This window comes from Jaculus jaculus, chromosome 10 (genome assembly GCF_020740685.1).
Source record: "Jaculus jaculus isolate mJacJac1 chromosome 10, mJacJac1.mat.Y.cur, whole genome shotgun sequence".
NCBI classification, from domain to species: Eukaryota; Metazoa; Chordata; class Mammalia; order Rodentia; family Dipodidae; genus Jaculus; species Jaculus jaculus.
The window spans coordinates 13887087-13914036 of NC_059111.1; the positions used below are offsets into that span (position 1 = coordinate 13887087).

Genomic DNA, 26950 nt, shown 5'->3' on the forward strand with positions numbered 1-26950 from the left:
TTATTAGAGAGAGAGATTGGACGAGGGCAAACCAGGGTGTCTAGCCTCTGCAAACAAATTCCAGATGCATGCGCCACCTTGTGCATCTTGCTTATGTGGGTTCTGGGGAATCGAACCTGGGTCCTTAGGCTCCAAAGGCCAGTGCCTTAACTGCTAAGCCATCTCTCCCACCCAAGTGTGGGTTCTTGAAGGCTGAGGTTCAGGCTGTCCCTGATGGAGGCCAGTGGAGAGTATAATATTGTCTTAGGTCACATTCAGAGACAAGGCATGTTTTCTGTGAGACTTTGCCTCTATCAGCTTGTGTTATGAGGTAAATGTATATAGTTTTACTGTTTTTAATTTTTTTTTTTTTTTTTTTTGAGGTAGTATCTCACTCTAGGCCTGGCTGACCTGGAATTCACTCTGTAGTCCCAGGCTGATCTCAAACTTACAGTAGTCCTTCTACCTCTGCCTCCCATGTGTTAGGAGTAAAGGTGTGTGTTACCATACCTGGCTGAATGCATACAGTTAAAAAAATTTTTTTTTTTAGTTATTTGTTTGAGAAAGATAGAGAGAGTGAGAAAGAGAGAGGTAGATAGAGAGGGTGAATGGGCAAATTAGGGCCTCTAGCTGTTGCAAATGAACTCCAGACACATGCACCACCTTCTGCATCTGGCTAACGTGGGTCCTGGGAATGGAACCAGGGTCTTTGGCTTCGCAGGCAAGCGCCTTAACCGCTAAGCCATCTCTCCAGCCATAGGTGTTCTCTTCTATTGCTCTTCTGCCTTATTTCCCTGAGGCAGTCTCTCATTGAACCTGGAGCTCACCTTTTTTTTTTTTTTTTTTTTTTTTTGGTTATACTGGCTAACCAGGAAATCCAAAAGATCCCTGTCTCCACCATCCTGCTCCTTCAGCTCTGAAAGTCCAGGAATGTGCAGCCATGTTCAGCTTTTTTTTTTTTTTTTTTTTTTTTTGAGGTAGGGTCTCGCTCTAGCCCAGGCTGACCTGGAATTCACTATGTAGTTTCAGGGTAGCCCCGAACTCACGGCGATTCACCTACCTCTGCCTCCTGAGTGCTAGGACTAAAGGCGTGTGCCACCATGCCCCGCCGTGCTTAGCTTTTTACCTGGGTTCTGGGGACCAGATTCAGTTCCTCATGCTTTCATGGCAAACGCTCCTACCTGCCGAGCCAGCTCCTCAGCTCCTGGAAAGTAGGGGTTCCTGTGAGTTCATGACCCTGGGAAATGACCTCAGAAAGTGCTCACTCATTCATGGAAGGACACCTTTACCACAGACAGAGACAGCCTGCTCTCTGTGGTCACTCAGGAATGTTCTAGCATCTATGTCATGCCATCTGATTTTGCTTAGCCAGTCATAAAGTCCCTCTGCTGGGACAGTTAAGGCCACCTCAGCAGCTTCTAGGATTCTATAGGTTCCATTGTTGCTCTGAGTGTCCTAGAGAGGGCCCAGGGGACCAGGACTTCTTTCTTTTTTTTCTTTAATGGGCGCGCCAGGGCCTCCAGTCACTGCAAATGAACTCCAGACGTGTGTGTCCCCTTGTGCAACTGGCTAACATGGGTCCTAGGGAATCGTACCTGGGTCCTTTGGATTTGCAGGCAAACGCCTTAACTGCTAAGTCATCCCTCCAGCCCAGACATCTTTCTTTTAAAACTATATACAGAGCTGAAGAGGTGGCTTAGCGGTTAAGGCACTTGCCTGTGAAGCCTAAGGATCCAGGTTCAGTTCCCCAGAACCCACACACCACATGCTACACACATGCTCACACACACATGTGCATGCACGTGCACGCACACACACACATACGTATACATACAAATCAGGAAAAAGATGCTCCCTTAGGTCCCCTCAGGAGTTGGACCCCCAGCCTGGCTGGGAGAGTAGAGGCCTGCCCTTAAGGGTGTTGGGAGTCGGTGTCTTAATGGTGACACCTTCTCCATTATTTAACAAACTGTCCACTCTCTAGACAGGAACCTCTCTGTAGTTCTTTGGGGTCTGGAGCAGTAGATGAGGAGAGACACGGTTGAATGAGGGGGCGGGAGATGCCCAGCTGAGGGTTGGCAGGCTGAGGCACCAGCCCAGGGCAGCGCCCACTTGGGGCTGCAGTTCCCATCCTTCTGCTTCGAGCCGGTTGGTCTTGGCATTTCCTCACTCAGCACACTGACGCCTGCCGTATAGAAAACCCTTTGTTTCGTTAGATGAAGAAAAAGAGAAATTCAAGAGTCCGTGGTCACTGGCCAGCTCCTTGCCCAAGAGGCTGTCAGTCAGACTGAGGCAGAAGAGCCAGGACCCCGCTCAGCCCTGTAGAGTGACCGTTTGGCAAACAACTAGTGTCACCATTGTTTCGTAGGAGGAACAACTGAGACTCGGAAAGAAGAGGTGACCCTGGCTAGTGGCTGCGGAGTCCCACCTCACGCCTGTTTTTACAAGAGTTGTGCGCTAAGAATGGCTTTATCTCTTTATCATTCATTCAGTTATATACGGTCTCCCCTATACAGTCCAAACACTTTAAAAAAAAATGTTTTTATTTATTTTTATTTATATGAGAGTGACACAGAGAGAGAGAGAGAGAATGGGCACACCAGGGCCTCCAGCCACTGCAAATGAACTCCAGACACGTGCGCCCCCTTGTGCATCTGGCTAACGTGGGTCCTGGGGAATCGAGCCTCGAACTGGGGTTTTTAGGCTTCACAGGCAAGCGCTTAACTGCTAAGCCATCTCTCCAGTCCCAAACACTTTAATATATATTTTATTTATTTATTTGTATGAGAGACACACAGAGAGAGAGAATATGAATTTGCGCACTGGGGCCTCCAGCCACTGCAGATGACTCCAGATGCATGTACCACCATGTGCATATGGCTTACATGGGTCCTGAGAAATCAAGGTTAGGGTCTTATTCTAGCCCAGGTTGACCTGGAACTCACACTATAGTCCCAGGCTAGCCTCAAACTCATAGCAATATTCCTACCTGCTTCACAATTTCTGGGACTAATGGCATGCTACACCATGCCCAACTGTTTTATTCTTTTCAATATTTTAAAATAGTGTTTCTTTTTATTTATTAGAAAGAGGTAGAGAGAGAGAGAGATGGGCACACCAGGGCCTCTAGCCTGCAATTGAATTCCAGATGCGTGCGCCACCTTGTGCCATCTGGCTTACATGGATACTGGGGAATTGAGCCTGGGTCCTTAGGCTTCGCAGGCAAGTGCCTTAACTGCTAAGCCATCTCTCCAGCCCTGTTTTTATTCTTTTAGATGGTTAAAAAAAAAAAGTCAAAAAGGAAGACTACTTCCCAGTAGGTGAAAAGCATATGAAGTGCAGGTGTCGCAGTGGGAGGGAAAGTCGCAGGGCGCACAGTCAGGTTCATCGCCCTCCACCCTGCCCACAGCGCCTCCATGCCGCTCTGCAGAGTTGATCAGGTGGATCAGGTTCATAAACTTGAGAATACTTCCTCTCTGACCTCTTCTAGAACATGGTGGTGACCCCTGGTAATTGCTGGTCATTTGTGGGGGGGGGGGTGTGTGTCTTGAGCGCTCCCACCCCCGGCGTCCCTCTGACGGCTGGGGCTGGGAGTCACCTCTGAAGCAGCCAGCCGCAGCCCGGCCTCCTCCGTGGGCCTCACTGGAAACTCTAGATGTGAGGGCTTGGCAAGGGTGTGCCAGGGACTCGGCTAGCTGTGAAAGGTGGAAACCACCCGCCCTTCCCACTCCTTCTGGAAACCTCCTGGTGCTGTCTTCCTTGGCGCCACCACGGTTTATTAGGAAATAGGACTCGGTCTGTGACCTAATGCTGTTACTTCAGAGGAGAAGTGGCAGCAAGGGACGCAGCATTAGGCAGAGCCCTCCGAAGTCCCCATGTTAGCATCGAGAGCTTGCTTTTGTGTGCATGCATGTGTTTGTATATGTGTGGGTACGTGTGTGTGTGTGTGTGTGGGGGGGGTGCTCATGCACGTGTGTACATGTGGAGGGCAGAGGACAAACTTCTGTTCCCCCTTTTTTAAACTTTTATTTATTATTTACTTTTGTATTTGAGACACACACACAGAGAGAAAATGGGCATGCCAGTGTCCTCTAGCCACTGCAGACAAACTACAGACACATGTGCCACTTCATGCATCTGGCTTACACCAGACCTTGAGAATCAAACCTGGGTCCTTTGGCTTTGTAGGCAAGCATCTCAACTGCTAAGCTAGTTTTCCAGCCCCCATCCCTTCTTTTTTAAACAAATATTTATTTATTTGAGAAGAGAGGGAAGGAGAGCGACAGAGAGAGAGAGAAGAAGAGACAGAGAGGGAGAGACAGAGAATGGGCACACCACGGCCTCCAGCCATTGTAAGTAAACTCCAGATGCATGCACCCCCTTGTGCTTACATGGGTCCTGGGGAATTGAACCTGGGTCCTTAGGCTTCACAGGCAAATGCCTTAACCTCTAAGCCATCTCTCTAGCCCTATCCACCTCTTTTTGAAACAAGGTCTCTGATTGGACTACTCCGATTGGACTGGAGCTCACCACTTAGGCTAGGTTGGACGGCTAGCTAGGAAGTCCCCGGGGATCTAGAATTATAGGTGGTGGGCACCACCATGCTGGCATTTTTATGTGGGGCCTGGGCATCAAACTCAGATCCTCATGCTTGTGAAGGAAGCACTTTATCAGTTGAGCTAACTCCCCAGTCCTGTTTGTTTGTCCCTCCCTCCCTTCCTTCTTTCTGTCCTTCCTATCAATCAATCAATCAGTCATCTATCTATCTATTGGAGAGATAGAGAGAATGGGTGCACCAGAACCTCCTGCCACTGCAAGCAAATTCTAGATGCCTATGCCACTTTGTGCATCTGGCTTTGTGTGGGTCCTGGGGAATTGAACCTGGGCTGATATCAGGCTTTGCAAGTAAGCACCATTAACCACTTAGCCACCTCTCCAGCTTCTGTTGTTTATTTATTTATTTTTGTTTTTTTTTTTTCGAGGTAGGGGCTCATTCTAACCCAGGCTGACCTGGAACTCAGGTTTCCAGGCTAGCCTCAAACTCACAGCTGTTCATATAACTCTGCCTCCTGAGTGCTGAGATTAAAGGCTTGCGCCACCACTCCTGGCATGTGGTTGTATTTTAAAACAAGATTTTTCATGTATTTTCTTTGTATTCATCCTAATACTGTTGCCAGCAGATAATGTCTTTTGTGCCCTGAAAAATAGTATAATGTTTTCTTGGGTCTCTTGGCACTGCAAACAAACTCCAGATGCATGCACCACTTTGTGCATTTAGCTTTATGTGGGTATTGAGAAATTGAACCGAGGCTCCCAGGCTTTGCAAGCAAGCGCCTTTAACTGCTGAACCGTCTCTCCAGCCCTTTTTGCCTTATTTTTCTTTTCCTTGCATTGTTACTTTTTCATAAACAAAAAGTCAGTTCACTCCTAAGCATCTCTGATCACATGAGACCAAAATAAATAAATAAATACAAACAAAATAAAACCCAGAATCCCCAGTCAGCATCTTGCAAGTAGGAAACAAAAGAAAAAAAAAAGGGGGGGGGAATTGGTTCACGTTTCATCTTCCTGCTCCTCAAGCCATGTGGTTAAAGGGGAAAAAAAAATTCTGGGCAAGATCGAATGGAATTCTATGTAGCTGGAGCCTAAGCTAACAAATCCCCAGGCCCTGAGTGGCTCTGCGGGGCCAGCTCTATCCAGCTGAGCCAGAGCCTACCAGCTCCTTTGACAGGTCTGTCCCTCAGTGGGGAACGACACCCCAGTCGCTGGTGACTGTCCCCAAAGGTATCATCAGCTTTGCAGGTCAGTCAGTGTTCTAAAACAACTGGGCAGACTTTCCCTCCCCATCTCAGTGCCCACGCATGGAGGGTCAGTAGTGCATGCCATATGGAGCCCTTAAGCTTGCTTAAGAAACATGAATGTTAAGCCGGGCATGGTGGCGCACGCCTTTAATCCCAGCACTTGGGAGGCAGAGGTAGGAGGATGGCCGTGAGTTTGAGGCCACCCTGAGACTACAGAGTGACTTTCAGGTCTGCTTGGACTAGAGTGAGACCCTATCTTGGGTGGACGGGCGGGGAGGGCGGGGGAAGAATGCATTTTAAAACATAAAAATAAAATCAACAGCTCGAGGGCTGCAGAGATGGTTTAGTGATTAAGGTGCTTGTCTGCAAAGCCGAAGGACCTAGTTTCGATTTCCCCAGGACCCATATAAGCCAGATGCGCAAGGATGCGTATGCTTCTGGAGTTGGTTTGCAGCTGCGGCTGGCCCCGGCATGCCCATTCTCTTTTCTAAATCTCTCTCTGCCTCTCTCAGATAATAAAGTTAAATAAAAAATTAAAAGAACACAGCAGCTCGAGCTGCAGGGGGTGGGCTTAGATGTTGGGGGAGGGGGAGGGAGGAGAGAGAGGGAAAAAAAGCAGTTAATCTGGGGGCAAATACTTGAGCCCTTAATTAGAGGGGTGTAAGTGGGACAGAGCAAAGATGGCTGGTGACTTGTTCAAACAGTTTCCTCAGCTCCAGTGGGAGGAAGGAAGGAAGGGAGGAAGGAAGCAAAAAGGAACAGCTTCAAGAATTTTAATGGTTGTAATTAAGTTCAGCAGTTGAATTGTTCGGGGGCTTAATTTAACCTTACCCAAAGAAGCTTCAAGTTGGGGCTTGCTCAGTCCCCTGCACTTGGCTTATTTCTGTGGTCAGAGCCACTGAAAGTTTTTCAGGCGTCAGGGTCACGGCAGCCAGCATTTTCCAGGAGAGTTCTGGGGCTGGCTGGCTGGCTGGCCTTGGTCTAGGGTGATCTTGGGACTGGGTCAGAAGATCGTGAGGGAGGGCTGGAGAGATGGCACAGTGTCTAAGGCATTTGCCTACAAAGCTTAAAGACTCAGGTTTGAGTCCCTAGTACCCACATAAAGCCAGAAGCACAAAGTGGCACATGTATCTGGAGTTTGTTTGCAGTGGCTAGAGACCCTAGCGCACCCATTCTCTCCCTCCTCCCCTCCCTCCCTTCTGCTCTCCTTCCCTCCTCTCTCTCTGTTTGCAAATAAGTAAAATATTTTTTAAAAAATTGCAAGGGAGGGCAGGAGAGATGGCTCAGAAGGTAGAGTGCTAGCCTATACACTAGGATTGATCTTTTTTTAAAAATATATTTTATTTATTTACTTATTTGACAGAGAAAGAGGGAGAGAGAGAGAGAACAGGCGTGCCAGGGCTTCCAGCCACTGCAAATGAACTCTAGACACATGCGCCCCCTTGTGCATCTGGCTAACGTGGGTTCTGGGGAATTGAACCTGGGTCCTTTGGCTTTGCAGGTAAATGCCTTAACCTCTAAGCCATTGCTCCAGCCCTGGGATTGACCAGACGTGGTGGCACATGCCTACAATCCTAGCACTCTGGAGGCAGAGACAGGAGGATAAGAAATTCAAGGTCATCCTTGGCTACATAGGGAGGAGACGGACCAGCTTGGGCTATGTGAGACCCTATCTCAGTGAAGGAATGAATGGTGGCGAGGGACATGTACCCTTTGCATGCACACAAAAATACCTACAGAGATGTCTGAGAAAAGAAAACAAGAATGCTGCTGCACCTCAGCTCACGAAAGCTTTCTCTTTCTCTCCCTCCACAGATCTGTCTGATTCCACATTGTCTTACACTGAAACCGAGGCCACCAACTCCCTCATCACGGCTCCGGGCGAGTTCTCAGGTGGGTCTTCCTTTTCCTCACACGTGGCTGTGGGCTCGGCTGTACTGGTTTGGATGGACGTCTCTTGACTTCATACCTATTTTTGCCTTTCTTGTCCTCCTACCCTGTGGTAGGCCATTTGGGGACTACTGGTTCTTCTTGGAGTTAAGGACAGTCTGTTGTGGGTGTTGTAACATCAGCACTCAGGAGGCTGAGACAGGAGGATCAGGAGTTTGAGGTTAGCTTGGGCCTACATAGCAAGACCCTATCTCAAAAAAAATTTTTTTAAATTAATTAATTTATTTGAGAGAGAGAGAGAGAGAGAGAGAGACAGTGGGTGCACCAGGGCCTCCAGCCACTACAAACGAATTCCAGATGCATGCGTCACCTTGTGCATATGGCTTACATGGGTTCTGGGGAATCGAACCAGGGTCCTTTGGCTTTGCAGGCAAATGTCTTAACTGCTAAGCCATCCCTCCAGCACCCCCCCCTTATTTTTTTTTCAAGGTAGGGTCTCACATTAGCCTAGGCTAATCTGAAATTCATTATGAAGTCTCAAGCTGGCCTTGAACTCATGATGATCCTCCTACCTCTGCCTAACGAGTGCTGGAATTGAAGGCATGTGCCACCGTGCCTAACTAGATGGTAACGTTTTCCCCCCTGATTTTTCAAGGTAGGGTCTCACTTTAGCCCAGGCTAACCTGGAATTCACTGTGTAGTTTCAGGGTGGTCTTGAACTCATGGCAATCCTCCTGCCTCTGAGTGTTGGGATTAAAGGTGTGTGCCACCATGCCCGGCTTAGATGGTAACTTTTAAAGGGTCTGTCCACGCAGGTTTTAACTTTGTCTCTCAAAGAAATGAGAGTGGCCCAGCAAGGATCCTCTCTCACTGTAGTGAAGGGCGTTCCTCCCGGCTGCAGGTGGATGGGGCATATATTTTTGTCTTTCTCCTGGCTGGCTTTGGGGGAGGACCTATGTGAAGGATGAGCAGAGGGTGGCCCTTCCCGGGCAATAGATGCCAAGACAGGAAGCAGGAGACCCTGGCTTTGGTGTCTTCTCCTGGCTGTCTGAAGTCTCTACCTAAGGACCCCTCACATTTGGAGGCATGCCCGACTCTAGGGTTCCTTAAGACTTGAAAGAGTGTTGGGAACCTGAGGTAGGAGGGCCGCGGAGACTCAGGTGGTGGCTGTTTGGGAGTATGGCAGTAGGGGTATGTTATTTGACAGCTGGGCTCGTACCTGAGGCATTGTTCCCTGACCCCGTACCTAGGCTGTGACAGCCACTCATCGGGCCCAGAGTGGCTGATGTGGGCCAGGCCCTGCCCCATCCCCTTTCCTCACCTGGTCTCAGAATAGACAAGGCTAGTCCAACCCAGCAGAACAGTGGCTCTGTGTGTCCCAGGACCACCGCTGTGTTTCCAGTTTCCTTAACCGTCCTGCATACCTTTGACAGATGTATTTCCATGGAGTTCTCTTTTTCACTCTGTCTCTCTGTGGCTCAGAGGTGACGTGGTACTGCCTGCTCCCAGCTGCTTGGCCGTTTCCCCAAGAATTCCCTGTTTTCCCCACAACCCCACAGGCACATGGCTGATCTAGAGATGACGCCGAGGCAGGAAGGGGCATCACATGGTGGGTTCGCGGCTCAGCTGTTATAGGGGTTCAAACCACCTTCAGTCTGGCCTCTGCTGGGTCCTTTAATCAGGCTACTTCTTTGCCCTGCCTTTTGACCTTACCTGCCCAGGTGAACACACGTGAGTGAACACAACAGGCATTCTTTCTTCTCTGTACCTGTACAGGTTGAAGCCATTCATGATTTTAAGGCAGGGGCCTTTGGTTGTTTCTGGGTTTGTTACTCTGGCCCCACCAACCCTCCCAGCCTTTTATATTAGGTGGATTGCATTGGCATTGGTTGTTGGGATGGGCGGGGACTTTGACATCCTTTTCCGGCTGTTGCTGATGGTGGAAACTGCTGTGTGTGTGTGTGTGTGTGTGTGTGTGTGTGTGTGTGTGTGTGGTTCAGTGTGGTCTCCTTTGATCCTAGAGTGGGCCATGGACCCCAGAGCACCTGCACAAGACCCTGCCATCAACCTGGTTCTCCTGAGTGCTCCCTCTGGGGGTTCAGAGGCACCTCTCCGTACAGCATGGAGCCTTTAGGCTTGGGTGTGTTGGGGGCTGTGGGGCCTCTGTTTGGGAATTCTATCCGATGACTTCAAACAGTCTTTGGTGCAGAGCACTGAGAAGGCTATTGCTGTTCTTTTTTAAATATATTTTTATTTATTTATTTGCAAGCAGAGAGAAGTAGTAGAGAGAAGGGAGACAGACAGAATGGGCACCAGGCCCTCCAGCCACTCATTGCAAATGAACTCCGGATGCATGCGCCGCTCTATGCATCTGGCTTTACATGGGTACTGGGGAATCGAACCTGGGCTGTTGGGCTTTACAGGAAGGCGCCTTAACCACGGATCCTTCTCTCCAGCCCCTGTTCTCTCTCTCTTTTTAATGCTATTTTATTTGTGAGGGGGATGGGGAGAGAGCGAGAGAATGGAGAGCCTGGAATTCACTATGCAGTCTCAGGGTGGCCTTGAACTCACAGCAGTCCTCCTACCTCTGCCTCCCCAGTGCTGGGATTAAAGGCGTGCGCCACCACACCCGGCTTTTAACTTTTATTTATTTATTTAAGGGAGGACAGATAGAGGGAATGGGCATGCCAGGGCCTCTAACAATTGCAAACAAACTCCAGATGCATGTGCCACCTTGTGCATCTGGTTTGCATGGGTCCTGGAGAGTTCTTAGGCTTCACAGACAAGCACCTTAACTACTGAGTCGTCTCTCCAGCCCCCACCAGGTATCTTTAGGATCTCTTGTCCCCCCTGTGCCCTGAGGCCCTGATGTCCCTGAGGGCCACCAGCCTGTGGCTCAAGCAGGGTTGGCCACAGCACCAGGACAGAGATGGCCCTTGTTTCCTTTGCACAGTGACAGTCACAGGCCCAGCCAGGCTGAAGTATTTTCATTTTCCTCCAGCCCCGAGGTCTCTGTTCCACTTCCCTGTTCTACTGCTGGAGCCAAGTGGGGTGTGTGTGTAGGGGGGGGGGATAGTGGGGATTTGGTTGGGGCGCAAAGGCCCAGGAAGGAGAGGACACGTGGGGGAATAGCAGGAAAAGGGACACTAGTGTTGCCTGTGGTTTGATGACAGCATCAGTCTGACTGTGTGATCCCCATAGTCGGCTGAGGCTCATGGGGGACAGGTGACCCCGCCAAGGATACCTGAGTGGACTGTGGAGCTAGATCTGAAGACTCTTGTACCTGGGATCTTCAGTGGATAAAGATGAAAGCTTTGAGGTCTTTTGGGGTATTCTCGGAATTTTGGCACCGTGGATCTGGCCTCTTAACTTCCCTCAGGTATAGGATGGTGTCCCCTGGCTTTCTAAAGTCCCCTCAGGCTGTCTTCTCTGCAACATTCGCATTCCCATTTCCTCCAGTTAGTTTAGTCTGGGAATTACGCATGATGAGCTAGTTAAAAATTTCATACTAGGGGCTGGAGAGATGGCTTAGCCAATAAGGCGCTTGCCTGCAAAGCCAAAGGACCCGGGTTTGATTCCCCAGGACCCATGCAAGCCAGATGCACAAAGGGGCACACACATCTGGGTTTGTTTTGTAGCAGCTGGCTGCCCTGGCATGCCTATTCTCTCTGTCTCTTTCAAATTAAAAAAAAATAAGTAAATAAACACTTAAAAAAATTCATAGTAGCTGAGTGTGGTGGGGTACAACTTTAATCCCAGCAGAGGCAGAGGCAGGAGGATGGATCGCTGTGAGAAGCCACTGGGGAATGGCGGTAGTGAGTCAGGCTGGTGGGAAAAGGAAAATTCCCGCAGGATCTCCTCTGCTAGGAGGAGAGAGTGAGCTTGAAACAGGGGCTCTGTGCGGTACCTGAGCACCTGGGCGTGACCTGGCCTGATGCCATGCCAGCAGCACCCGGCCAATTCCTTTATGCCCCATGACAACCTGCTGGTATCTTAATCTAGAGCCTGTTGGATAATTGACCGTGTACCTACCTTGTCCAGCACCGGCTATATGCCATGAGCCACATGTCATGGGAACCGGGCTCTCCCTACTGGTGGCCTGGGCAGTCTGTGCGCTGGCCTTGGGGCTTCAGCAAGTTGCTTTCCTCACACCTGCGTCAGTGAGGGCGTGCCCTACCTTAGGACTGCCACAAGGGTCTGGACTGAGCTAGATTTGGGGTCTCTCTCCAGCCCCCAGACAGGAGGATCCTGAGGACTCATTCTGTCCATTCTTTTTTGTTTGTTTGATTATTTATTTAAGAGCAACAGAGAGAGAGAGAGAGAAAGAATGGACACACCAGGGCCTCCAGCCACTGCAAACGAATTTCAGATGCATGTACCCCCTTGTGCATCTGGCTTACATGGGTCCTGGGAAGTTGAGCCTCGAACTGGGGTCCTTAGGCTTCACAGGCAAGTGCTTAACTGCTATGCCATCTCTCCAGCCCCCATTCTTTAAAAAAATTTTTTTTTTATTAACAATTTCCATTATTATAAAAAATATCCCATGGTAATATCCTCCCTCCCCCCACTTTCCCCTTTGATACTCCACTCTCCAGCATATGCCCTCCCCATCTCAATCAGTCTCTTTTATTTTGATGTCTTGATCTTTTCCTCCTCTTATGATGGGCTTGTGTAGGTAGTGTCAGGCACTGTGAGGTCATGGATATCCAGGCCATTTTGTGTCTGGAGGAACACATTGTAAGGAGTCCTACCCTTCCTTTGGCTCTTACATTCTTTCTGCCACCTCTTCCTCAATGGACCCTGAGCCTTGGAAGGTGTGATAGAGATATTACAGTGCTGAGCACTCCTGTCACTTCTTTCCAGCACCAGGATGCCTTCTGAGTCATCCCAAGGTCACTGCCCTCTGAAAAGAGAAGGTTCTCTACCAAAAGTGAGAGTAGCATTAATATAAGGGTTTAAATATTAAGAGAAGTACTTACTGGGCAGTTTGATGAGCATAGTATATACATTTACCCAGACAACAGCAGACGTTACACCCCTAGGGCTCACGACTACCCCTGTTTGAAGTTTTCAGTATCAGGGATGTGTTCCCTCCCACGGAGCGGGCCTCCAGTCCAATTAGAGGGCAGTTTTTGTTTTGCAGAGGCAGGGGGACTGGACTGGTGGATGCCTGGATGCCCGGATTCTGTTGGGATAGGAATGAATGTGGGTGTTTAGGAAAAGCTTCAGCGAAAAAGTGATTCTAAGTTGGGTCTGTAAAAACAAACAAACAAACAAAAAAACCGTGACAGACGTGCCGCTGTTGCACCCATTGTCCGCCCCCATTCTTATATTCTATGGGTGAATAGTTTGGAGAGGTGAAGAGACCCGCTGAGGGCCACGCAGCGAGCATTAAGTCGTTGGAGTCGGGTTGCTTGCCCACTTGATACCTGGTTCAAACAGTGCCTGCCATGTTGCCTTTCCTTCTGAGTGGCCCCTCAAGGTGCCCCTTCGGTGGGCGCTATATATATATATTTTTTTGGTTTTAAATATTTTTATTGAGTTGTACTTATTTATTTGAGAGAGAAAGGCAGATAGAGAGAGAATGGGTGCTCCAGGACCTCCAGCCCTGTGTTCTTTTTTTTTTTTTTTTTTTTTTAATAAATTGGTTCTTTCCTTCAACCTCCTGGTACCTCACAGGGCTGCTGCCCCAGGCTGGCTCGTGGGGGTTGTGACTTGGAGCACAGATGGGCAGAGGTGAGAGCCACAGGCCCCGCCCATGGGGCTGTACCATGGAGCAGGCTTATGCGGTGTGCCAGAGTGGGTTCTGAGCTTAGCTTTGCCCTCGCCTGCCTGGTGACCCCAGGCTAGGTCTGTTTGCTCAGCTGCGTGAGGGCTGCTGGGTCAGCGACCTCTGCGCCTCTGGGTGCCACCGTGTCCCTGGCTGTAGGTAGGTACCAGCTTTAGGACATAGTACAAAGCTGGCCTCTGTAATTGCAGTATCTTAGCCCCTCTTCTTCTTACTGCCTCAAAGCACAACAGTGGCATGGGACAGAGCCATGCAGAGGCAGGGGGACTGGTGCCCTGGATGCCTGGATGCCCGGGTTCTGTTGGGATGGGAATGTGGGTGTTTAGGAAAAGCTTCAGCGAGAAAGTGATTCGAAGTTGGGTCTGTAAAAACAAACAAACAAACAAAAACTAATTATTAATTTATTAATTTGCAAGCAGAGAGAGAGAATGGGTGCGCCAGGGCGTCTAGCCACTGCAGATAAATTCCAGGTGCATGCACCATTTTGGGCATCTGGCTTTATGTGGGTATTGGGGAATTGGACCCCAGTCGTTAGGCTTTGCAAGAAAACGCCTTGACCTCTGAGTCATCTCTCTAGTTCAGGTTTTTGGTTTTTTAATATTTATTTTTATTTTTATTTTATTCAAGGTAGGGTCTTACTCCAGTCCAGGGTGACCTGGAACTCACTCTTGTCTTTTTTGTTTGTTTGTTTTTTGAGGTAGGGTTTCACTCTACCTCAGGCTGACCTGGAATTCACCATGTAGTTGCAGGGTAGCCTCAAACTCATGGAAATTCTTCTACCTCTGCCTCCCAGGATTAAAGGTGTGTGCCACCACACCTGGCTTGTCTGTTTTGTTTCTTTATTTGCAAGCAGAGGGGGATAGAAGAAAGACATGCAGAGAACAGGCATGTTAGGACTGCTAGCCATTGCAAATGATTTCCAGATGTATGCACCACTTTATGCATCTGGCTTTACATGAGCACTGGGGAATTGAACCCTGGACGTTAGGCTTACTAGGAAGGCACCTTAACCGCTGAGCCATCTCTCCAGCCCCTAAGTTGGGTTTTGTAGGATGACTAAGAACTCACTAAGACTGTAAAAAGCCTCTCAGGTAGGAGGAGCAGTTTGTGCAAAAACAGCTGAAGGTAAATGTGTGAGAAATGGGAGGATTTGGGAAGTTGAATCTTGAACCATTGTCCTGAATGTTGGAGAAATGGCTAGACCAGAGGGATTATGGCCACTGGTTTAGGGAAACCTGGGCCATCCTTTGTCTGGAAGGGCCTTGTTTAGCTTCCGCCTAGACCACAGCAGAGGGTTGCTGTGTATGAAATGAATGATTATTTATTTTATTTCATTTATTTGTGTCTTTTGGTTTTTCAAGGTAGGGTCTCACTCTAGCCCAGGCTGACATGGAATTCACTCTGTATTATCAGGATAGCCTCAAACTCGAGGTGATCCTCCTACCTCTGCCTCCCGAGTACCACCACACCCGGCTTTATTTATTTTATTTTATTTTATTTTATTTGACAGAGAGAGAAAGAGGCAGATATATATATAGAGAGAGAATGGGTGTGCCACGGCCTCTGGCCACTGCAAATGATCTCCAAACCCATAAGCCACCTTGTGGGGAATTGAACCTGCGTCCTTAGGCTTTGTAGACAAGTCCCCTAACCGCTGAGCCATCTCTCCAGCCCCTGAATGAATGGATTTTGAGGCACCTGTGGCAGAAATTCAGAGAGCACATGGAGCTCCAGGTTGAAAGATCACCATACATCATATTTAGTAATAGGAACTGGCCCAGAGCTTTCTGTCACTGGTGTTCCCAAGTATCATACATGGAGTTCATAGCATCTTCTGACACCTCCAGGAGATAGCCACTTCATGAGCAGAGTTAAAGGAAGAGGCTCAAGTGACTTTTCAGAGGCCACCCAGCTAGAAAGCAGTCGACCTGGGATTGGAGGCCAGGCAGTCTGGCCCCACTGGGGTTCCTCAGCGTCCAGTGAGATGCTCTGCCCGCCTGGAAACAGCATGGGCTTCTGGGGACCCCGGGGGGCCATGACTCAGTGCGACTCAGGATGGCCCTGGGTGAAGGTCAGGGAGATGGTGGGTGACAGAACTGCCTGGCTCAGGGGTGCCAGTGCCTTTTCAAGGTCCCTCAGAGCTGGAGTTGATAGGCTGGCCCTCAGGACATCTTCGAGTCATTCTATGGGGGGTTGTGGTTGTGGAGGTTTGATTCAGGTGTCCCCCATAAATTTAGGTATTCTGAATGCTAGATGATGGCAATTGGAAATGGAAGCCTCCTGGAAGTGGTGTATTGTTGGTGGCGGGCTTATGGGTGTTATAGCCAGTTTCCCCATGCCAGTGTTTGGCACACTCTCCTGTTGCTATGGTCCACCTTATGTGTTGGCCAGGGGCTGATGTCCACCCTCTGCTCATGCTATCGTTTTCCCTGCCATCACGGAGCTTCCCTTTGAGTCTGTAAGCCCCCCCCCCCAAAAAAAAAAGCTGCTCTTGGTCAGGTGATTTCTGCCAGCAAGGCGAACCTGAGTCCAACAGGACTACAACGCCAGGAGCACCAGAACTTTCCGAAGGTGCCCTTAGCTTTCTCAGATCTAATCACGACCAGCCGGGCCCTGCAGCCCGCTCTCCTGCCGCCGTCCCCCGTGCACGGTCTCCCTGGGTGTCCACAGCAATTGGGGGCCGCACTTGAAAGTTTACTTGTCAGGGTCCAATGGCTGTTGCCAAGAGCTACTTTGACGCACACAGGAAAGATCTCCTGAAGGTACTTTGTCAGTGCTTTTATATTAAACATTTTCCTCCAGCGGCCCATGGCTGCCAAGGGAAGCCGAGACATATCGCCTTGCCAATTACCCTTTGTGGAAAGAACGCCTGATATTCCTGAGCCCGGCCCTGTGTCCCCCAGCCAGGGCAGAGCCAGGGGGCTGGCCCCCTGGAAAACAGCCCCCCTACCCCCCCCCACTCTGCCTTTGCTCTGGAGCTTTGCTGTGGAGTCCCCACCCGCACCTTGAGGTAAAAGTTTCTGGGTTCAGAAAAATAGAAGTCTTATGTCTGGAGTGGACATCAAAGCCACCGGCCAGACTGCAAGGTTGAATCATTGCTGAGACGTTTAGTGACCTTTAAAAAGGGGAGGTGGGAGCGCAGTTAGGGCCTGGAAAAGGTTTTACTTAAAAAAAAAAAGTCTTTGTGGGAGCTTGTGCCACAACGTGCACATGGAGGTCAAAGGACAACCCTGGATGTCCATCCTCATCTTCTGCCTTGTTTGATGCAGGGTCTCTGGTTCACTGCCGCATACCTCAGGCTAGGGGGCCCGTGACCTTTCAAGGAGTCTTGATTCAGCTACTGGGATCTTTTTTTTTTTTTTTTTTTTTTTTTTAAATTTGAGAGTGACAGACAGAGAAAGAGGCAGATAGAGAGAATGGGCACGCCAGGGCCTCCAGCCATTGCAAACGGACTCCAGATTCGTGCGTCACCTTGTGCATCTGGCTTACGTGGGTCCTGGGGAATCGAGCCTCGAACTGGGGTCCTTAGTCTTCATAGGCAAGCGCTTAGCTGCTAAGCTATCTCTCCAGCCCTCCTGTGGTTGTTTTTTTTAAAAATTATTTATTTATTTGACAGAGAAAGAGGGAGAGAGGGTGGGGGGGGGGGGGGAGAATGGGCGTGCCAGGGCTTCCAGCCACTGCAAACAAACTCCAGACGCGTGCATCTGGCTAACATGGGTCCTGGGGAATTGAACCTGGGTCCTTTGGCTTTGCAGGCAAACGCCTTAACCGCTAAGCCATCCCTCCAGCCCCCCTACTGTGATCATTTTTATGTGGGGGTTCCGTGGATCTGAACTTGGGTCCTCACGCTGGCACGGCAAGAACTTGGTCCACTGAGCCATCTCCCCCAGCCCTGAGATTTTATTCTTGGAGTATGGCCCAGGTCACACCTCTTGGACTGAGTTGGGAGAAGCCAGCTGGCAGTGCCAAGTTGAGGAGGAGGCGGGGAGGTGAGTCCTCCTCACATAGCCTGAGACGAGATAGAGCTGGCTGGTCCGGGGACCCTGCGACTGCCCCAGGAGAGGGTTCTTGGCTTTGCTAGGCAGATGTGTTATGCGGGCTGTGAGGACCAGGCCCCGGTGGGTACCGCTGATCTGGCCTCTTGTTGTCAGCTTGTCATGGCCGGGGCAGGGGCTGAAGTGTCCTGGGACTGGGTTTTTCCCACCCTCCACCTCTTTCCCCTCACTTTCCTCAGCCCCCCTGCATACTGCCTTCCATGTGACACTAAGTTTAGGGAACTGTCCCTAGTCAAGGGATCAGGGTCTGGTTCTGCCCTGTGGCAGCTGTGATCTTCTGCAAGGCCCAGGGTCCATTCCAGGCTTGACCTTGAGAACTGAGGAGGCTGCTGGGCCGCAGTGTGACCAGAACAGCTCCAGGCGTAACCCCAGGTTGGTGGAGGAGACAGAGGGGTGAGGGGGCCTGTGGGGTTTGGCTTTGGGGCACGCTTGGGTCTTTTTTACTCGGTGCTCAGCTCAGGGCTTGGTGGGCCGATGTTGGCATTGTGATTGTGATCGTTGGCCTTGTGGTTGCCATTTGTCTTTCTGATTTTGGAGATAAGGTCTCACTTAACGTAGCCCAGGCTGGCCTCCAACTCACAGAGACCTTCTTGGCCGAGCCCCCTGAGTACCGTGGCCTCAGGCAGGGGCACCACATCGAGCTGTGGCAGTCTACCTTAGGGTCCATTGTTCGTCGCCTTTCGCGGGTTTCAAACAGAACCGCTCTCACCAGGGCCGCGCCGCGTCCATACCCACCCGCCTGCTCTTGCCTGGAACTGGGCCACACCGTTTCTGAGCAACCGGGGGTGGTAGAGAGGACCCTGGCATTGTGGGGGACAGTCCCCACATTCTGCCCATCTGAATCTTAGTTGTCACCTCTGTCACAGAGCAGAGGCCAGAGAGAGCCTCCAGGGCTTCCCAAGTATTTAAAAAACAAAAAACAAAAAACAAAAAACCCACCCTCCCACCCACAGGCCGGGAAGCCCAGTTCCTGTGTCTTTTGGTCATTTCAAAGTGCTGCCCCGTCTCCATCTGTAAAATGGGTTCAGTAGTCGGGACTCCTTAGTCGCAACGCTCTTTTGAAAGAGCTCCGTGGTAGACGTCACACAGTGATTTGGATATGCAGTGTGGGCTACGAACCCAGATCTGGATGGGTCTGGATACACTCAAGGCACCAGGCAACCTCCTCCCTTCCCAGAGACCCACCCCCCGACTCCAAGCTATTCTTGGTGGCTTTCTGGGCATGGGCATCCATGGCATCTTAAAGTAGCCACCTCATACGGGAGCCATACTGGCTGAGGTCTCCTCAGCAGTTATCTGTGTCCAGGGGCTGAGCTGGGCCAGAGCACCAAGGAGAGTGTAGCTGGCTGTGTCTCTGGACGTCAGCATGCGCATAGAGAGGTGCGGGGGGGTGACCCTGTCAGTCTTCATACGGGAACGTGGCAGCTGGGGTGCTTCTGGACAGCTGCTCTAAGACCTTACTTGAGGTGAACATCTGTCCACCCTGTCTGGACAAGATGGGGAGCTTGTCGTAGGCTGTGGCAAGATGGGCTTGCTGGGCTAGTTCAGGAAGGCCAGGGCAGCCTGCCTGGGCCCTGCCGTCGCCCTGGGGACTAGCCAGCTGTACTAAACATTACAAAGAGCCTCACAGCTCTGCCAAAGTGGGCTTCTAGACCTTAAAGTGGACTGCAATGAGAGCAGAGGGTGCTCAGGGACCTGAGGAGGCAAGAGTTCAAAGAGGCCTTGGCTTCGGGGCCAGGCTGTCACGGCAAGCCCGTGTGGACAGTGGACAGCACCGAGTTCCAGCGAGGGGTGACTGAGCGAGTTGGCATGGTGGGTATTTGCAGACCTGGGGCTGGGTGGTGCGGGAGTCCAGGGGGCGTGGGGGTGTTCTCTGGAAACTTAGGACCCGATGAGAAAACTCGCTTCCCCAGAGGTTTTCAAAAGCTGCCACCCAGGCCGGCTAAAGGGGAGCAGGGAGCAGAGCCGGGCCGGTGGGCATGTGGAGAGGTCCTGGTGGCGTAGCAGGACATGAGGCCATTGAGGTTACCCGTGACCGCTGGTGTGGGGAAGCCGGGACCCCTCTCTTTGGTAGGCTGGGGACATACATGGCAAAAATACGATTGATTGATAGATGTGGCCTTAGACAGCAGGGGTGTGTGTGGGGGGGTGGCTTTGTCCCAAGAATTCAGCAGTCTTGCTGGCTTCACATAAACTGGGGGTAGCTCAGCTAGTAGAGTGCTTGCCTAGCATGCAGGAAGCCCTGGGTTCGATCCCCAGCACCGCAGTTTAAAGAGCATGGCAGTACCCACCTATAATCCCAGCAACTGGCCAGAAGGATCAAAATCCTGGCCTACGCAATGAGTCCAAGGCCAGCTTGGGCTACGGGAGCTCTTGTCTCAAACGATGACAAAACTCATAAGCTTTGTATTAATGTATGTCAACAAGTGTGTGGTTTTCATTAAGAGACCATTCTTTTGGTTTTGCTTTTTTTTTAATTTTTATTTTTTGTTTTTTTTTTTTTTGAGGTAGGGTCTCACTCTGGCCCAGGCTGACGTGGAATTAACTACATAGTCTCAGGGTGGCCTCGAACTCATGGCGATCCTCCTGCCTCTGCCTCCTGAGTGCTGGGATGAAAGGCGTGCACCACCACGCCTGGCTGTAATGTTTTAATACTTTTTGAGGGTCTTGCTCTAGACCAGGCTGACTTTGGAATTCTCTCTGTAGTTTCAGGGTGGCTTTGAATTCATGGCTATACTCCTACCTCTGCCTCCTGAGTGCTGGGATTAAAGGTGTGCGCCACTATGCCTGGCTTTTTTTCATCTTTTTTTTTTTTTTTTTTCCTTATTTTGAGGTAGGGTCTCCATCTAGTTCAGGCTGACCTGGAATTCACTATGTAGTCTCAGGATGATCTTGAACTCACAGCGATCCACCTTCCTGTGCCTCCTGAGTGCTGGGATTAAAGGCGTGCACCACCACGCCTGGCTTTGTTTTCGTTTTTTGTTGAGACAGGGTTTCTTGCTGTGTCTCTTCAGGATGGCCTGGCGCTCATGATCCTCTTGCCTCAGCCCCCGAGTGCTGAGATTATGCCTGGCAGAAAGTGAGCATTCTTGTTTCACTGTAGCCCAGATAGAGAAGCAACGTGACTCTAAGAGCCCATGTCTGCATGTCCCCTTGTACTCCCTCCTGGGTGACTAGGCCCTGTCTTGACTTCTCATATCAGGTGACTTTTCCTAGCTTTTGAACGTCGTGCAAGACAGGCACCTGCCGTGGGTTTGTTGAAATCTAGCTGCTGCTGCTTCTGATCTTTAGCCGCCTTATTTATTTATTGAGAATGGGTATGCTAAGGCCTCCTGCTGCTGCAAATGCACCACCTGTGCATCTGGCTTTGCATGCACACTGGGGAATTGAGCCCCAGGCTGGCAGGCTTTGCATGCAAGCACCTTTAACCGCTGAGCCAATCTCCCAGCCCATTCTCCTCCTTCATTTTGAGACAGGGTCTTCCTCTAGCCCAGGCTGACCTGGGACTCACTCTGGCTTTGGACTCACAAGGATCCCCCTACCTCAGCCCCGCTAGGTGCTAGGTGCTAGAACTGAAAACGCCTGAGCCATCATGCTAGGTGAAGTGCAGTGTTTTCCCCTCAAGAGTATTTGCAACTGGCCACCTGCCACTGGGCATAGTGGACTGCTCATCTTTGCTGCTGGGTGAAGGAAGGTCAGTGGGGATGCGTGCCCAGGCTGCCAGTCCCATGCCAGCTGTTTGTTACCAGTAGTTCTGGGAACTGATGGTTCCTCGTCTGGGGCTTGCACCGACGACGTCACAAGAAATGTTTGTGTGCTAGTCTTTTTTGTTGTTGTTGTTGTTTGTTTGTTTTGTTTTCTGAGGTAGAGTCTCACTCTGGCTCAGGCTGACCTGGAATTCACTATGTAGTCTCAGGTGGCCTCGAACTCACGGCGATCCTCCTACCTCTGCCTCCCCAGTGCTGGGATTAAAGGTGTGCGCCGCCACGCCCGGCTACGTGCTAGTCTTTTGATGAATACAAGGACATACTTTGTCTTAGGCACATACCTGGGAGTGGAATTGACGCTATATGTATGTCACCTTTTCTTTATTTGATTTTATTTTTTTGTTTCTTCGAGGTAGGGTCTCACTGTAGCCCAGGCAGACCTGGAATTCACTGTGTAGTCTCAGGGTGGCTTTGAACTCGTGGTGATCCTCTTACTCCTGCCTCTCAAGTGCTGGGATTAAAGGCGTGCGCCCCCATGCCTGGCTACCTTTTCTTCGAAGTATTTCGTTTATTTATTTGAGAGAGAGAGAGAGAGAGAGAGAATAGGTGTGCCAGGGCCTCTAGCCATGTGCCAGTAACCATGTGCCAGTAACCATGTGCATCTGGCTTTACATGGGTACTGAGCAATCCAACCTGAGTCCTTAGGCTTTGCAGGCAAGTGCCTTAACTGCTAAACTATCTCTCCATTCCTGTATGTCACCTTTATTAAATGCTTTGCTGTACTGTTTCTAAGCCTATAACAATTTTGTTTTGCTTTTTTCTTTTGAGTCAGCCTCACACTGTAGCCCAGGCTAGCTTAGAACTCACTATGTAGCCTAGGCTAACTTCAAACTTGGGGCCATCCTTCTGTCAGAGCCACAGGTGCTAATCAGAGGTACCCCACGAGGTACCTATTTTTTAAAATACATATTTTTATTGCTTTTGAGAGAGAATGTGTGTATGTGTGTGTGTGTGAGAGAGAGAGAGAGAGAGAAGGAGGGAGGGAGGGAGGCAGATAAGAGAGAAAATGGGTGTGCCAGGGCATCCATGCATTGCAAACAGACTCCAGATGCATGTGCCACCATGCGCATCTGGCTTCTGTGGGTGCTAGGGAATCATACCTGGGTCCTTAGGAGTCACAGGCATGCACCTTAACCATTAATCCATCTCTTCAGCCCCTCTAGGAGCTATATATATATATTTTAATCATTTTACTTTGAGAAGAACATCTCATGTCCTTGGTCCTAGCTTCAGATGGCAGAGCTGGACCTTGAGCTCTCTCTTCTCTGTCCAGGAGCCCTTCCTACATGGAGGCAATGCCCAGCCTGGCACTCGGTTGGAAGTGCATCCTGGACCCCCCCCAACCCGCCACCCCACATTACAGATCCTCCTCTAAGGCTTTGGGCAGGGCCCTCTGGGAAAATCAAAGAGGAGAAAAGAGCAAAAGGAAACTAAACATTGCAAAAGAAGTGTGTTTCTAATAAACCCCGCCTTTCACCGGTAGCCAGAGCGCCCGTATTCCTGGACGCTGGAAGCTGCGGCCGCGTTCTCTCCGGGCTGTAAATCTTGCTGGAAGCTGGGTTTGGATTGTCCCCGAGGCGAGGCGCACACACAGGCAGTGTGTCCTTCTGCTGCTGGACGCCTGGGCTTCAAAGGGGGAATCTCGTCACCTTGTCGGTGGGCTGGCCGTGGCCCAGGTGCCAGTGGGCTCCCTTGTGGGGCCCCCCAAGGGCTCTCCCGCCTGCCCGCCCCTCCCTTTCTTGGGTGCTTTGATGGGCTAAAGGTGTTTATAGGCTCGATTCTTGACCCAGTTACCAAGGTTTTCCACGGAAATAACTTATTAAAGGGGCCGTGCACACAGCGACGCAGAAGCCCGGAGGGCGGTGGTGTGCATCAAAGGAGGCGCGGTGGCCGGCAGTCAGCACTTCGTGGGGCCCAGGGCTGGGGATGAGGGCCAGCCCCCGAGGGATGGGCAGGGGCCAGTAGGGCTGCAATGAAAACACTTGGACTTAAGAAAATACTCCAGACAAACCGAAATTCAGCCCTTGGGGGATGGGGGGAGTAAGGTCCAACATCCCAGACCAATCCTGTACCAGCCCCACCCACCAGGAATGGGGACACATGCAGTGCCCCTTGGCACCAGGCTCTTCTTGAAAGGAAATGCTAAGGATGTGGACTGATGGGTGCCAGGCTGGGAGGGGAGGATGGTCTGGGCTGTGGGGGAGACGCATATTCCAGTTACTTGCTTCCTGGGCACTCCTGTCCTTTGATTTCATTCCATTCTCATTTTTTTTTTTTTTTTTAATTTGAGGGAGATAGAGCAAGGCAAAGAGAGGAGGAGGGAGGGAATGGGTACACAGGTCTTCCAGCCACTGCAAATGAACGCCAGCAGGATGTACCACCTTGTATTGCATGGGTCCTGGGGAATCAAACCTGGGTCCTTAGGTTTCGTAGGCAAGCACTTTAACTGCTAAGCCATCTCTCCAGTTCCTCATCTGGATTTGAGGCTCACTATAAAGCCTTCCTTTTACAGGGAGCCCTTGGGGACTGAGCAGCTGCCCATGGTGGCCTCTCTGCCACTGAACTTTTCCTTTCCTTTCCTTTCCTTTCCTTTCCTTTCCTTTCCTTTCCTTTCCTTTCCCTTCCCTTTCCCTTTCCCTTTCCCTTTCCCTTTCCCTTTCCCTTTCCCTTTCCCTTTCCCTTTCCCTTTCCCTTTCCCTTTCCCTTTCCTTCCCCCTCTTCCCCTTTCCAACTGTTCTTTTTTTTTTTTTTTTTAGATTTATTTATTTATTTGAGAGTGACACAGAGAGAAAGAGGCAGATAGAGAGTGAGTGAGAGAATGGGCGCACCAGGGCTTCCAGCCACTGCAAACGAACTCCAGACGCCTGCGCCCCCTTGTGCATTTAGCTAACGTGGGTCCTGGAGAATGGAGCCTCGAACGGAGGTCCTTAGGCTTCACAGGCAAGCGCTTAACCGCTATGCCATCTCTCCAGCCCCCTCTTTTCTTTTGAGTGGTGGTTATTTTTAGTTATTTGCAAGCCGATAGAGGGGAGGGAAGGAGGGAGGGGGGAGAAAATGGGTGTTCCAGGGCCTCCAGCTACTGCAAACAAACTCCAGATGCACGGACTACTTACTGCAGCTATCTTTATATGGACACTGGAAAATCAAATCTGGGTCATTAGGCTTTGCAGGCAAGCACCTTAATCACCAAGCCATTCCCCCCCCCCCCAAGTAGGGTCTCACTCTAGCACAGGCTGACCTGGAATTCCTTATGTAGTCTCAAGGTGGCTTCAAACTCATGGTGATCTTCCCACCTCTGCCTCCTGAGTGCTGGGATTAAAGGTGTGTGCCACCATGCCCGGCTTCTTAGTGAACTTTAGTGGCTTTTATCACCCTAACGCTGCTGTGAGGGGGCTGTCTCTACTTTGTGTCTGTGCCTTTTCCTTGCCAGATATGAATGATTTTTGGGTAGGAACTGGGGCTCCTGCTTCTTGGGTTTGTAACCAGGACAACAACCTGTTGAGACTTCCTTGTGCGGGGGACATAGCTGTTCACAGACATTGTTAGTCCTTCACCTTGCCCCCTTCCTAGTAATGACAACAGTTACCAGGGGGCGGGTAATAGTGGCGAAGGGTCAAGGACAGAGTGAGGGGAAGATGTTGAATTATGTTTCTCATTTCTTAAGCTTGTTAAGTCTCAGGAAGGTCAAGTTCTGGGGTCACTTGTCTTCCCTCCACAGAAACGTAAGCCTCAAAGGAGAGAAGTAAAGCATCCAAATGTGACAAGTTAGTAAGTGGCGGAGCTGGGATTTGAACCTAGGTTGGCCCGACTCCGTAGCCGTGTTCCGGGAAAGTTAGTGTAACTTCCTAGGCTGACCTGGCCCCCTGAACTGTAGCAGTGAGTTCACAGTGTCACTAGAAACACCAGAAAGGCCCTCTTGAGCCAGTCAGTATTGGTTTTGTTGTTGTTTAGGCTTAGTGAGATATAGTATGTGCTCAGGAAGTAGTTGTGTTTTTGTTTGTTTGTTTGCTTGTTTTTTTCTCCTCTTGAGGTAGGGTCTCACCTCTTGCCCAGGCTAACCTGGGATTTACTATGTAGTCTCAAGCTGGCCTTGAACTTGCAGCAATCCTTCTTTGGCCTTCCAAGTGCAAGGATTCAAGGCATGCACCACCACACCTGGCTGGAAACTTTTTTGAAAGTAATACTGTTGGATGAAGATTGACAGGCCTATTGTCATACGATTAAAATGGAGAACAGGGCTATGGAATGCCTCTCAGAGGTGCAGTGTTTGCCTAGCATACATGACTCACTGGTGGGTTTGATCTCTAGAACCTCAAAACAAACAACAACAACAACAAAACCCCAACCTCTGGTTGCTTGCTGGTCTGATTTGTGTCTGTAGGGTCATTTTCTAGACTGTTCTACAAATTTAATCACACGTTAGATAATGCTTGTCTTCTCTCTCTTTTGAGGCAGCTTCTCATTCTAGACTGGTCTAACCTGGAACTCTGTAGCCCAGGAGGGCCTTGAACTCAGGGAGGTTCTCCTGCCTGGGATTATAGGTGTGACCCCCAACATTGTTCATGCCCATTCTTATTTAACTTGGTACGCTCCTCTGAGACTTACCCAAGTTGTTTTGTGGATGGGTATGGATATACAGCCTGTGTGTGTGTTAAACCCTGTGTCCAGGCTGTGGCTATAGCTTCGTTGGCAGGATGTTTGCCTGGCACGCACAAAAACCCAGGTTCCATCTCTAGCACTGCCTAAAACTGGGCATGTAACCAACGTGGATTATATCTGTAATCCCAGCACTGAGATTACTCAAAAAAAAAAAGTTTGGATTTTTAAAATTATTTTTTAAAAATATATTTTATTTATTTGAGAGAGAAAGAGGTAGAGACTGAGAGTGTGTGTGTGTGTGTGTGTGTGTGTGTGTGTGTGTGTGAGAGAGAGAGAGAGAGAGAGAGAGAGAGAGAGAGAACAGGCATGCCAGGGCCTCCAACTAATGCAAATGAACTCCAGATGCATGAGTCCCCTTGTGCATCTGGCTTACGTGGGTCCTGGAGAATCAAACTGGGATCCTTTGGCTTTGTAGGCAAACACCTTAACCACTAAGCCATCTCTCCAGCCCAAAAGTTTGGATTTTTGTGTGAACCTAGTATTCAAGTCACATATGTAAGTGCCTAGTAAGACTGCTGCCTTACTTACTTACTTACTTACTTACTTACTTACTTATTTATTTATTTATTTATTTATTATTTTTGTTAGAGAGAGAGGGAGAGAATTGGCACGCTAGGGCCTCAGCCACAGCAGTCGAACTACAGGCGCTTCTGCCACCTAGTGGGCATGTGCGACCTTGCGCTTGCCTCGCCTCTGTGCCTCTGGCTTACATGGGACCTGGAGAGTCAAACATGGGTCCTTAGGCTTTGCAGGCAAGTACCTTTACTGCTAAGCCATCCCTCCAGCCCACTGCTGCCATTTCCCCCCCTTTTTCAGGGTAGGGTCTCACTAGCTTAGGCTGACCTGGAATTCACTATCTAGTCTCAAGATGGCCTCAAACTCATGACGACCTCCAATCTCTGCTTCCCGAGTATTGGGATGAAAGGCATGCAACACCATGCCCAGTGCCATTTTTTGTTTTAAAAAAAATATTTATTTAAGAGAGAAGGAGAAAGAAGGGGGGGGGGGAGA

The 26950-nt window shown here is 50.1% G+C and overlaps 1 protein-coding gene across 1 annotated transcript in view; it reads left to right on the forward strand.

Moving 5' to 3' along the window:
- Nucleotides 1-26950, forward strand: part of Smad6 (SMAD family member 6) — a 103826-nt gene that overhangs the window by 11190 nt on the left and 65686 nt on the right. Inside the window, exon 3 of the mRNA XM_004662562.2 lies at nt 7596-7673. Within this exon, the coding sequence (XP_004662619.2) occupies nt 7596-7673 (78 nt within the window). The remainder of the gene's footprint in view (nt 1-7595; nt 7674-26950) is intronic.